The sequence below is a fragment of the Delphinapterus leucas genome, chromosome 1 (genome assembly GCF_059928025.1).
Source record: "Delphinapterus leucas isolate spDelLeu-1000000601 "Yukka" chromosome 1, BTC_Dleu_Yukka2, whole genome shotgun sequence".
Lineage (NCBI taxonomy): Eukaryota > Metazoa > Chordata > Mammalia > Artiodactyla > Monodontidae > Delphinapterus > Delphinapterus leucas.
The window spans coordinates 27,437,040-27,450,300 of NC_143129.1; the positions used below are offsets into that span (position 1 = coordinate 27,437,040).

A 13,261-nucleotide genomic window follows, 5' to 3' on the forward strand; every position below is an offset into this window, starting at 1 on the left:
TCACTTCACAGCTCCAGGCCTCGGTTTCTTGCTCTATAAGTTAAGAACGGTGCTAAGGGCTCATGTACATTATTGCCGGCTCATAAGATTTTTTTAAAATGTGGGAATATATTGCGTTCCTTGGGAAATAATTACTGGGTTGACTTAGTTCCTATTGGTAAAGCTACAGAGAAAGGGGGTTAGCAAAGGAGACCATCTCAGTGGTGACATTTCTTTCTGGAGCTTTTCCAGAGTCTGAATTCAGCGTGTTCTCCTTTATTTGCAGATTCCAGAGGAGGTACGTCTGGCTCACGTCAGCCGCTGTCCCTGGGGGCTCAGGTTCACCAACAAGGAAAAGGCTTAGACTGCTGGCTCGGGGGTCTTGTGAAGCCTGGGCAGGAGCTGGTGGCGATGAAGGATGAGTCCCCAGCCCCACTGGGCTGCAGTGAGGTTGCTCAGGTCCTAGATCCCAGGGTCTAAGCACAGGGTAAGGCAGCTGGGGCAGTTGCCACGGGGCGTGCTGTCTCCCCAGGCCTGGCAAAGCCGCTGCACACATTTAGTTCCGGGTGGAGGGTCCATGGTCCAGGGGCTGCAGGAGACTCTTCTTGGAGTCCTGTAGTGCTCTTAAAACAGGCCTAAAGGGAAATGATGAGCCCTGCGGTGGTATTATAAGATGGGGGAGCACAGAAAGAGGCCTGGACCCCATTCCCAGCTCTGCCATTTGCAAGCTGTGTGACCTTGAGCAATTAACCTGTCCTCTGTGGACTTCAGTTTCTTTGTCAGTAAAACTGGTCAACCATCCACCTTGCCAGACTATTGGGATGCGCTGTGATACGTGAGAGCACTTAGTAGGCCCACAGTTAGGCTTAACCGAGCTGGTGAGACACACAGTCGCAGTGTGTGTTTTTAAAGGCCACAGTTATTCAAGTCGACACACAGGACAGGGCAGTTGGTGGCGTGCTGGGCCTTTGTGGATGCCGTGGTCAGACTGACACCCCACATTTGAGAGCTGGGCCCCCTCCTCGCCGCGGTCCTGGCTGCTTGCGTCAGTGTGTCTATACCACACAGAACTGAGTGGATCCCGGCCGAGGGCACTTTAATGCCCCTGAGTCGTAAGGGGAAGGCTGAGGACCTCTGTCCGAGTGGAGAGATGGGGCATCTGAAGACGGGTGGGTCCCCTGCTGTGTGTGCCTCTGAGCTCCTGTTTGGGGTAGAAAGTTAGCTTTTCATCTAAGATGATGCAGAGTTGTCGCCGTGAGCCTCTTGTCTCGATGAGTGGAGAGGACGGTGCTTGGAGCCCTTTCCACCCTCCACTCCCTCTTGCTCCTGTTTCTTCACCAGTTGACAGGACAGACCAATGTCCACCTCAGCAAGAGCTTCTTCCTGACACACCGAGCGAGGGAGCGGTCGGACACCTTCATCAACCTGCGGGAGGTGCTCAACCGCTTCAAGCTGCCCCCGGGGGAGTACATCCTGGTGCCGTCCACCTTCGAGCCCAACAAGGACGGGGACTTCTGCATCCGGGTCTTTTCCGAGAAGAAAGCTGACTACCAGTAGGTCGTTCAGCCCTCCTCGTCCCCACGCCTTGTTCTTGCCCCACCTGGACCCACGAGTCAGCTTCTTTTTCTGTAGTACCCGCCCGCTTCGTGAGGACTTGAGGTATCGAAGAACGTTAGTGCTGTCCTCGGGTCAGCAAAGAAAATAGACACTCGGGATCTTTCTGATGAGAAAGGGATGGTTGTAGAGCAAATTGCAAATGCCTGTCATTTGGGGCAGTGCTGGTTAGAATCCCTGCGTCCCCAGCCCACCAGCCTGGCAGAGCTGAGGGTCTAAGTGCCAATCCCAGCGGTCCCTCAGATGTCTCCAGAGCCTCTCCCCGCTACAGTCACAAGGTCTCCAGGCGCTCCCCCGTCCTCACTGGAGCCCCGCTGTTCAGGGACCATTTTTGGCTGACACCGCTGTCGGCGTGGCCTCAATTCACAATGGCTGCTGGCTTAACCATGTCTGTTCAGCTGGGCCCTTGACTGCTCAGCTGGGCCCTTGACTGCTCAGCTGGGCCCTTGACTGCGTGAGATGTAATCAGCCTTGGGCAGCTTAAGCACAAGATTTACTGGAAGGCCCTGGAGCCCCTCTAGAACTGATAGGAGGCTGGGCGCCAGAGGACCAGGGTGTGGGAAGAGGGGGCGTGGCAGCTGCCATGTCCCCCTCTGACCTTGGGCCACATGCTCAGATCCATGTGGGATGGGGGCGGGGGGGGGGGCAGTGGGCGGGAGTGGCAGGGATCGCCGGGCTCTAAGACAATGCACAGCAGAGAAGGAATTTCCCTCTCTGTGGAGCAGAAGGACCCAGCCCTGCACACAGGACTGTGTGTGAGATAAACTAGCCAGGGCCTGAGCTTCAGCTGAAATCTCACCCAGGCCTCCCTGCCTTCTCCCACCCTCGGCAGAGCAAGTAGGCAGCAGGGCACACTGCATGATTCTCCGTGTGAAGATTTATGACGGCAAAGGGCGTTTCAGAGGGAACCTAAAAGCTGTTCCTCCAGCTGAACCTAAAAGCGGCTTCCATCCGCTACAAAAAGCGCCAGCACCGTAGTACCTGGGAAGCCTGTGCTCTTCGATGAAGATTGAAAACTAGCAAACAAAACAGTTCTGACTCTCCAAGTTGTTTTTCCTTGGATCATTTCTAACTGTAATTTCTGCTGTAGGGGATGTGTTGTCACAGAAACTTGGGATGCAGAAAACCCCCCTGTGCCCACCCCATGCTGGGTTTAACGGCGCAGTTTCATTTTAGCCGGGATTTCTGCAACGCTCCCTTTTCAGTGACACGTAGTTTCCTTCTGTTTCCAGAGTTGTCGATGACGAAATCGAGGCCACCCTTGAAGAGGTACCGTACTGCTTGAGCTTCACCCGCTCTGTCCTGAACAACCCAGGAGCAGCGGAGCAGAAAATAACCCCAAGGGTTCAGGAGGCCCCTGGGATTTCACGAGCACAGCTTGAAACTAGGGTGCAGCCCTGGCCTGGGAGTCCGAGAGCGCCTCCTGCACCGGCTGTGGCCGCTGTGTGGGGCTGGACGGTCCCCTGGATGTAGCCCGCACGCACGGGGTGCCTGGAGGATGGGACACCAGGCTGCTCTGAGCAGTGGGCGGTCTTGTCACTCCCCTTTCTGGCCCTCAGTTTTCTCATCAACAAAATGGAAACGTTGCATGACAAGATTTTTCAGGTTCCCTGGAGTTCTGGGAGCTGTGATTCAGTGGTAAATCCTGAGGGCTTTCAGGACTGCAACTCAGGAATTATAGACCCAACCTAAGCGTCCAGAGTTGAGGAAGGATAGCACACAAATGGGAAGGAGCGCTCTTCCCTGTCCTGGTGCCCGCAGCGGCTTGATGATTGTTATTCCTCAGCTGCTGAAGCTCCGTGTACTCAGTGAGACACGGAGCAATTTCCAAGGGCCTCACGGCTGTGCTCTCGCCACGTTCAGAGTCGTTCCAGACCACGCCAGCTTGTCTTTACACTTCTGAGTCCCCATTACTTAGATTATAAAAGGCCATTTTGGTGGAATGTTGGAGAAGATGCCTATGTGAGAAATTAGAGTGTAACTCCTTCCCACATAGCTTATAGTCCCTCTTATGTGTTTTAACTGGAAAAAAACTCCTTAATTCCTCACACTGTCCTTCGTCTCAATCCCGGTAACCTTAGAATTCAGGCCTGAGAGAGGGTAACTGAGGTGGCGGGGGAGGCCACCTCGGAAGGGAGAGCAGGTGCCCGCTGGTCACTGCGTCTCACTTCTGTGCCTCACCTTCCAGATTGATGTCAGCGAGGACGACATCGACGATGGATTCAGGAGGCTGTTTGCCCAGTTGGCAGGAGAGGTAAGTGCTCCCCAAACCTCTGTGCTGTGCGCCCTGCTTGATGCAAAGGAAGAGACCATCTTTGCCCTCAAGGAGACTTCAGTCTAGGGGGGAGAGGAAACAAAATGAACAAAAAGCAAAGAGGAATTACAAACATAACTGGGATTTCCGCTCAGATTCCTTGCCCAAGGCCTCCCCAGGGCCTCTGCACGTCCAGTCGCCAGGGGCTTCTGCTGTCGGGGGCCGGCTCTGACTGTGATCCTCCTGCCTGAGGACTCTGGGCCTCTCCTTGTGGCTGTTTTGTTTGCTCTGTGCCACTGCAGCTGAGACATGGAACTCAGCCCCTTCTCTTTGATTGCCACGAAAATATTTGGGGACTTGGAGGGTTTTCAGTCTCAAGGATGCAAGCAACAGAGTGTCAGCCTTCCCTGTCCTTAAAAAAGAAATCCCTCAGGCATCTAGGCTTCCATCCGCTACAAAGTTAGCAGGCCTCTTCCTCCAACGACTCCAAACGAAGTCATTCTCCTCCATATATGGAGCACACTAGCTCTCTCGAGTGTCCACCATCGGCTTACCTGGGCCTCCTCATCAGAGTTAAAGCAGGCGCCACCCGCCCCATGCCTCCGCCCGCCTGTCTGCCTCCCTCCCTCCTGGTTTCTAAGGGAAGGGGCATCGTAGAGACGTACTTCCGCACTGATTGAAACACACACACACACACACACACACACATACACACACACACATCCCCCAAGTACGCACAATGTCAGTCTTGGTCTTAAATAATGGGGCTTGTCCCCCAGTTACACAATATGTGTAAGTGAACAGAGGTACCCGCACCACTTCTGAGGAGCTCTGACATCAAGGGCTACAGAAAAAGTGCTGGGCCAGTTCTTGGAGACAGCCGGTCCCAGCCAGCTTTGCAGGAAGCCAGATCTGGGTTTTAAAGGGAGAGGAAGGCATGCTGGGTGCGAGGAAGGGTATAGAGAACTGAGTCAAAAGACCACAAACATGGGTAGAATGGAGAATTTATTCTTTATATTCTCTACAGCAGAGTAATGGCGAACGAACTCTGCCTGGGGCACACTGTGCGTTAAAACACTATCAGAAACTTGGGCTGTGGCTGTGCTCCTTGTGCGGCCTGGGGGGGGGCGGCAGCAGCGTATCCCGGGGGCTTGTTAGAAATGCACACCCACAGACCCCTCCCCGCCCCAGCTCTAATGCACCTCGCGGGCTCAGCCAGAGCAGACACCCGTTACACATCCGCTGCTCCGTGCTTCACGCAGCCCCAAGGGAGCCAATAATGACGCTCTGGTTGCATCTCCACAGGATGCAGAGATCTCTGCCTTTGAGTTGCAGACAATCCTGAGAAGAGTTCTGGCAAAGCGTAAGTACCCAGCCCTCGCACATCCCTCATCCTGCTCCTGCAACGTGAGGGGACACGGTGACCCTTCCCCTTCCCCGGCTCAGCGGCTGTGGCTGAACTGTCACCCCCACTCCTGCTTAAATGCCACCGTCACCACCGAGGAACCGGATGAAGGAGGTTCTCCCCGATGTGATAAAAAAAGGGCGAAGGTTTCTGGAGTCTAGAGGTCAATGATCACATCCGGTTTCCGACAACTTACTAGCTCTGTGATCTAAACCGAGTTAGATAATCTCCCTGACTCGTTTCCTTATCTGCAAAATAGGCGTCTTATTACTTAACCTCTTCAGAGTGGTTGAATGTCTTAGGTGAGATGATGTGTAGGAACAAAGCCTGGGCTCTGGATTACGATGATTAATTGCTAAGAAAAAGCGTGATGGGAGCCAGAAAGCATCCCCATCCCTGGATTCCCGGCTGTATTTAGTGGGGAACCACTGACAGAGTGACGACAGCTCACTGATGAGCCAGAATGGAAAAATAAGTGGTCCATCTTCCACTCCAGCTAAGGGGATGGCATTAAAAAGGCTCATCTCCCAAATGGGTGTTTAAGGGAGCCTGGTCGAGCCAGTTCTTGATGGGAGAAATGTCACTTCAGTTGAGCCAGTGGGCCAGGCAAGTGGCTTCAAGGCTCCAGAAGTGACTGCTCTCAGCCCAGGCTGATGGGCATCTATAAAGAACGGACAGAACTGGGTGGAGACTTGAGGAGGAGCTGGAGAGCCTCATGCACCTTTTCAGGTTAAACTGTTTCTTAAGCAAAAAATATCAAAGGATGGATCGTCCACCTCCCCAGTGTTGATCACCACTGCAGGGGGTGGGGAGAAAGCACCCACACACACTGCTATTCTCCCCCTCGAGTTATCACCAGAACTGTGCTGCTTTGATAAGACGAGCAGGGGTCTGTATGGTATCAGGAGTTCTCAGCCCGGATCCGAAACCAGAGCGTATGTCGTCAGGGCTGAGCGTCAGCCTAGGGATCGTCTCCAGAAGTCCCGTGGACTTCACTCTGGCCCAACCCCAAGAGATAAAAATCCTCCTCTTGAAGCCAAAGAAGGATCCAGGCCAGTGGGGTCTTCCATCACAGTGAACGTGAACGACATGCATGTGGTCCCTCACAGGAACCACGTGTGACCGATCCATGCCCGGTGGCCTCCAAACAAAAGGCTGCATTTGAGCTTCTTCGCAGAGCTGCAGCCAGGGGGTCCAGCGGCCAGGGTAGGGCTTCCCCAAGGCGGACCCTGGTCCTCGGCGCCCCTCCTCCAATCTGGGGGTGATGAGAAGATGGTGTTTACCCTCGAGGCCACCAGGCACGAGTGAGGTCACAGCCTGTTAAGCTGTGTGGTTGTCATGAACCCAGGGACACTGAGCCCCATTGTTTCTGCACAGATGCGGGGAGGGGGAGGGGAGGGATCGGGCCACGCTGGGATTCAGCTGCTGCTTGTTGGGGGCGCGGCAGTAGCCTCACCCGAGCCCCGGAGCTCGGCACCCTTCCCCGCTCCACACCCAGTGACGACTCCTGCCCGAGGGCCCCAGGCACAGCCCACACCCACACCCGAGAAGGGGTCAGAGACCAGAACAGCAGCTTTGAGACAGGGTACGTCCTAACCTTCCACAAGGACATGATGAAAAGGGTGGGCTCCCCTGAAGGCTGTGGGAACAGACCACATCTGTGACAAGGCTCTCACGCCACCTGTCGACCACCAACTAGACGGGACTCAACCAGTGAGTGACTCATCTAGGAGAGCACAGGCTGCGGACAGGCTCTGGCCCTCTGGCTAACCCAGCTGGGGACACAGAGGCCCCCTAAATGCCTGCAGACAGGCAGTTAAGTAAACCTCTTCCTCTCTCAGGGCCCTGCCTAGAATAAACACGCGGGGCCCCCGCTATCTCCACAGGTGACTTTGCATCTTATGAACACTTCAAGGCCCAGACTCTTAACCATTCTCTTATTTATTTAAAAAGCACTTATTATAACTCCGTATGCCCATGGCCAATATACAGAGAAGTCAGGCAGATGTAACACAGCCTCTGCACTGTCCCAGTGTGGTGGCCACCTGCCTCGTGTGGCTATTTAAAACAATTTAAGTGGCTCCCATATCGGAGGGTGCAGATACAGAATATTCTGCGATCGTAGAAGGTTGTATTGGACAGTACTGCTCTAGAAGATGTTCCTGTCACACTTATTTTTTGTCTCCTAGGCCAAGATATCAAGTCAGACGGCTTCAGCATAGAGACCTGCAAAATCATGGTTGACATGCTCGATGTATCCTTTAATGGGCCCCGCAGGACAGAGGCTGGGAGAGTTTGAAACTTCACTCCAGGAAGATACAAACACAGGCCTCCTCCCCTTCACAGCGGCCAGCTGTCCCTGCTGGCTGAGGCGTAGGACTGTTGTCAGCGCTGACCTCCCTTAGTAGGGAATTTGAGGGACTTCAGCTGAGGGAATGTGAGATGCCGCAGGCTGAGGGGTTCCTGCAGGAAGTTCCCGGCAGCATGCCCTCTGTTCTCTGCCCAGGGCAGCTTGGATGTGTTACCTCTAGGGAAATAGTCCCTAAACCATGATACTTTTTTTTTTTTGGCTGTGTTGGGTCTTCGTTGCTGCGCGCGGGCTTTCTCTAGTTGCGGCGAGCAGGGGCTACTCTTTGTTGCGGTGCACGGGCTTCTCATTGCAGTGGTTCTTCTGGGCTACAGGTGCGCGGGCTTCAGCAGTTGTGGCACGTGGGCTCAGTAGCTGTGGCTCGCGGGCTCTAGGCGCACGGGCTCGGTAGTCGTGGCGCACGGGCTTAGTTGCTCCGCGGCATGTGGCATCTTCCCGGACCGGGGTTCGAACCTGTGTCCCCTGCATCGGCAGATGGATTCTTAACCACTGTGCCACCGGAGAAGTCCCTACCATGATACTTCTGATGTGAATGCTTTCCCCAGTCATGATTTTCTTCCTGATTCATAAGATAGGGGCCCACCCTCCAAGAGCACGCTCCTTCCTCTTGCTCTGGCTCGTTCCCAGGCCACCACCCGGCCCTGAGGCCGGCTCATCATCCATCTGCTGTCCCTGCTGCTTACTGAGAGGCGCTGGGCAAGGATGGCCTGGATGGCTTAAGCTTCTATGAAGTTTCATCTGGTGGGCTCATGGCACCTGCTGTGTAGCTCCCCTCACAGAAGGCCTCTTAGAAATAATGATACTCCCTAAATGGGCAAGGGCGCAGCCATTAGAAGCCATCTGCAGCCTCTGCATATCCTCCAACAGCTCCTTCTTAGCAGGAACTGGGGCCAGCTGCATAGCACCCCCAGACCCCTCAGCATACAGAGTCGGGGGACCAGCAGGTCTCTATTGGGCCCTTCCACCAGCCCTCAGATGGAGGTCTAGCCAGTGTGAAGAGCAGGAGAAGGGTCCTTCTGCGAGAGCTCCTCGTGATTGAGCCGTGGTTACCAGACTCTCCAGGGGAGAGGACAAACCAGGTGCCACGGCCCACGTGAACCCAGACTCTGGGACCTTTCCTTAACTGCAGGCAGTCGGATGGGAGTGGCAAGCTGGGTCTGAAGGAGTTCTACATTCTTTGGACCAAGATTCAGAAATACCAAGTGAGAGCCCAGGAGGGCTGGGCGGCAGGGGCGGTGGATCTGTGTGGGCAACGCGCCATGCACGTATTTTGCATGCAGCAGCTCTTTAGGACGGTGGAGGAGCATCTCCAAGCAGAGGGGATTGTACTCATAACGGAGTTCAGAATGGGTGAAGACAGGGCTGGGCAAATGCAAACAGGAAAAACAAAGACTTTGCAAGTTACGTGGTTTACTCCCTGCCTTACTGACCGGAAACGGGGTCATCTAAAAGCCACCATCAAGTGTCCTGAAAAGGCCATGTAGCCCCTTGTAGTTTGGGTTTTTGACAGCTAAAGTACAAAAATTACAGAAGATAATAACAGGGGCTCATGTAGTTGGCTAGGTGATTTGATGGGCATATTTATAAACTAGCTCATGGAGAGAGGCAAAATACTCTTTAAGGCAGAAACATGGGTGATGCTTCCAAGGCCAAACTAGAGGCACGGAGCCGGAAGAACTTCAGCCCCACTTAGCACACAGCACAGAGAGGTAACTTGCCACCTTTTGGGTCATGGTTTTCTAACTATTTTGTATGTTCCAGAAAATTTACCGGGAAATCGACGTGGACAGGTCCGGAACCATGAACTCCTATGAGATGCGGAAAGCATTAGAAGAAGCAGGTACCACTTCCTAACTGTATTTTCTTTCTTTTATCTGTAGAATATGTGAAAACTTATTCTATACGATACAAAGTGTGGTAAGCTATGAAATAGAGTAGGTGCTGGTTCAGTACAAACACATCCTTTTCATTCGCCTTTTAAAGACTGATTGGTAAAATGAAATGGAGTCCAGGACGCTCTGCCCTCGAAGCCGTCTGGAATCTCAGTTTCCCTCCAAGGGCCCCAGCGGGTCGCAGGCAAAGCCAGTTTTCAGCAGACCCACACACCCTGCCCTCGTCCGTTCAGGTGCAGGGCTGGTCAGGCAAAAGTGGGATGTCCAGCTCCACCCTTGGGTGAGTCCTTAGCAGCACGTGATGTCAGTAAGAGGGACACCAGCTGTGGAAGACCAGCAGAGTGGGAGACTTGTGTGCTTAGGGGACAAATATGACAGTATGAGGTTGTCCATTCGTTGGGATGTAATGCTGCAGCAGAGACCCCAAATAAGTGGTTTAAACAAGATACACCTTCCTCTCACATAACGATTAAAGCTCAAGCCATCCAAGGCCAGATGGTGTCTCCTGCTGTCAGGGACCCAGGCTCCTTCTCTCATACTGTGTCACCAGCCCTTAGATCGTCACCCGTATCTGCAGGACGGGGACGGCTTGTCACCACAACCACGTTCTAGCAATGGGCTGACAGAAGGAGGGAAAGAGGGGCTCCTTGCCTTTAAGGGCACATGTCACTCTGGACACAAATCCCAGTGCCAGGACTTAGTCACAAGGCTTCAGAGGGCTGCCAGGGAAGCTGGGAAATGCAGCCTTGATTCTAGGCAGCCATGGCCTGTTAAAAATTCTACAACTATGGGAAAAGGGAGAATTAATATGAGTTTAGCATGAAGTGTTTCTGCCACATACATCCAGGAAGAATCTAGTCTCCAGGGCGATTCAGAGTGAGACAGACAGAAAAGGAGATAGGATCGATAGCATGAAATAGCCTGCCCATGAAAGTAGGAACAGGCAAGGAAAGCCTTACATGTTAGTAAGGAGACGGGACTTCCTGATGGTCCAGTAGGTAAGACTCCGTGCTCCCAGTGCAGGGGGTCTGGGTTCGATCCCTGGTCGGGGAACCATATCTCACACGCATGCCGCAACTAAGACCCGGCGCAGCCTAAATAAATAATATATAAATACTAAAATGCAAAAAAAAAAAAAAAAAAAAAAAAAGAGGCAGGGTGGAGGTGAACAGTGTGGAAACAGAAGCAATGGCAGAAGGCACTGGCTTTGCAAACTAAAAACAGTCTCACAGCAGCGCAGCCAGGGGACCAAAGCAATCATAACTCTCACCTTCCGGGTCCAGAGCCCATGAACACAGCCCCAGGGTGCAACCGAACACTTGGCAATCGGTCTGCATGTTCATTTAACTGCAGGTTTCAAGATGCCCTGTCAGCTCCACCAAGTCATCGTTGCTCGGTTCGCAGATGACCAGCTCGTCATCGATTTTGACAATTTTGTTAGGTGTTTGATTCGACTGGAAACACTATTCAGTAAGTGCCCGTTTGGGTAAAGGCCCATTTCAGTTCTCTCGGTACGAAAGCAGCCTGCCTTTCCCCACGGGTGAAACCACCTGAGCCAGAGACGTGTCTGTCCAGTTGAAAATGAAAATCCTGGGCTTCCCTGGTGGCGCAGTGGTTAAGAGTCCGCCTGCCGATGCAGGGGACACGGGTTCGTGCCCTGGTCCGGGAAGATCCCACATGCCACGGAGCAGCTGGGTCCGTGAGCCATGGACGCTGAGCCTGCGCGTCCGGAGCCTGTGCTCCGCGATGGGAGAGGCCACAGCAGTGAGAGGCCCGCATACCGCACAAAACAAAAAACAAAAAAAAAAAAAACCAAAAAGAAAATGAAAATCCTTCTTTAACTTGGGGACAGAGGGAAGAAATCGTTAACTTATGCCGTTCAGTGAAATAAGCTGCCAGGCTGGGGAAAAGGATAATGTGACCTCTGTTGCAGCTCACTTATATGACATCCTGTTTCTGCCTCCACAGGGATATTTAAGCAGCTGGACCCCGAGGATACTGGTATGATCCAGCTTGACCTTATCTCTGTAAGTAAGCAGCTTCCCAGCCCCTACTCCTAGGGGACGGAGGGGAGAAGGGCTGCTACTTGGGCGACAGAGATCTGTGGCTTTTGGTCTGTCAGGGTCAGGCTGTAAATTGTTGTAAGATCCCACAGTGCACCTCTATTGGCAGTCATTTCCCAACTACCCGTTGGTTCTCGAGTCCAAGAAAACACACCTGGTCCCTCCTCCCAGAAGCTTTGCCTTGAGAATAGCACAAGGTTAAAAGAAGAAGAGGGTGGCTGCAGCATCCCTCTTAGAAAAATGACCTGCTATTAGCATGCATGGGGGCATGCTTATCATACAAAGAAACCCTTTGGGTGAAATTTCAGTGGGTCTTGGGAAGATCTGTCATTCTTAGGTCTACTTAAAATACTTTCTGCATAAATTACTTTTCTCTACTTCCTCCACCTTTAAAATAAAATAACAATAGTAGATAAGCTTAGCATATATAATGATTGTGCTCATGTGTCTGGAACCCCAGCAACGGGCACCTCTGAAAACGATCACTCGAAATTCAGTTGGTATGCCAATTCCACAGAAAGCGAAGCGCGAAAATGTTCTCTTGTCATCCGAAGACAGAAAGTTCTCTCACTTCAAAGAAGGAAGCCAGCTGGGCTTACTTTTCATCCTTGCCCGGCTCCAGCTTGCATTTCCTCTGTCCAAGGGGGAACTGAGCTTGGAGCAACACAGGCTACAGAGACTGGGGTTGGGTGGCCAGTGCTGGGTAGGAATGACCAAGTCCCAGGGACCAGAGAGGAGCAGAGTGGTAAGAAGGACGAGGGTGAGGGACTGGCGCCTCCTTCCACTGAATTTCGAACTCTGGAGGAAGCCAGCAACTAAATAGCTCTTTCACTCTGGTATTAATGCATTTTAAAGTAACGCGAGCCAACTGCAAAATACATTTTAGCTGGTTCCAAAGAACACTAACTTGCTTAAAACTCTGTGTAGCTCAGGAAATAACCCTCCCCTGAGACTGCAGTCTAAGGTAGAGGCAATACAATTGGGACCTAAACATGCCACGTGTGAAGTTTGGGAAACTGCAGCCCCCTTTATCCTTCTGGCTGGAAATCTCATTCCTCCCCGGCTCCCACTATTTTATGCGGCCAGCCTACTCAGACCATCCTCCCATTTCCTCTGAGAAACATCTCACCCACTGGCTTTCCCTCCTTTCCTAAGCCTCGCCTTTCACGTCGCTGGAGTTCCCCACACTCAACTCTCTTTTCCCTGAGGCTGCGACAGAAGACGACCTCTCCTTCAGTTTGCAGCGACTGTTAGCCTTGCCTGCAGGTTGCAGTCCTGGGGAGCTTCGCAAAAGTCCTGATGTCCAGGCCCCTCCCAGACTAATTTCATTCGAGTCTGATTTAAAGTTCACACATTACTCCAGTAGAGAACCGAGGTTGAAAACCACTAGTTTAAGGGCTATCCAAACTAACCTGTGATGTGACACTGAGGCAGGGATACAGAAATGCTAATTCGTGTTTTCCACGTTTCACGTTTCATGTGTTTCAGTCAACCCTGTAATACGATTCATGACCACCTAATTCAGATAACGGCTTTTTACAACCCTGTAAAAAGCTAGACTCTAGAAATCAGGTAGAAAAAATGTGAGTTCATACTCTGATATCATAACCCTTGATCAGCTTTTCTCGTACAACAGTCAATCTTTCAGAATAATCTATAGGTACTCAGATAGCCTTTTAATTCTAA

General features: G+C 52.4%; 1 protein-coding gene across 6 annotated transcripts in view; it reads left to right on the forward strand.

Moving 5' to 3' along the window:
- CAPN2 (calpain 2) overlaps positions 1–13,261 on the forward strand; it is a 61,258-nt gene that overhangs the window by 46,994 nt on the left and 1,003 nt on the right. For 4 of the 6 annotated variants that reach the window (XM_089917851.1, XM_089917941.1, XM_022579297.3 and 1 more), the window contains 10 exons: positions 266–277; positions 1,321–1,532; positions 2,826–2,862; positions 3,782–3,847; positions 5,153–5,210; positions 7,442–7,506; positions 8,754–8,822; positions 9,382–9,460; positions 10,866–10,982; positions 11,481–11,539. In XM_089917851.1, the coding sequence (XP_089773977.1) occupies positions 266–277; positions 1,321–1,532; positions 2,826–2,862; positions 3,782–3,847; positions 5,153–5,210; positions 7,442–7,506; positions 8,754–8,822; positions 9,382–9,460; positions 10,866–10,982; positions 11,481–11,539 (774 nt within the window). The remainder of the gene's footprint in view (positions 1–265; positions 278–1,320; positions 1,533–2,825; positions 2,863–3,781; positions 3,848–5,152; positions 5,211–7,441; positions 7,507–8,753; positions 8,823–9,381; positions 9,461–10,865; positions 10,983–11,480; positions 11,540–13,261) is intronic. The other 2 variants (XM_089917899.1, XM_089917978.1) reach the window with 1 other exon arrangement.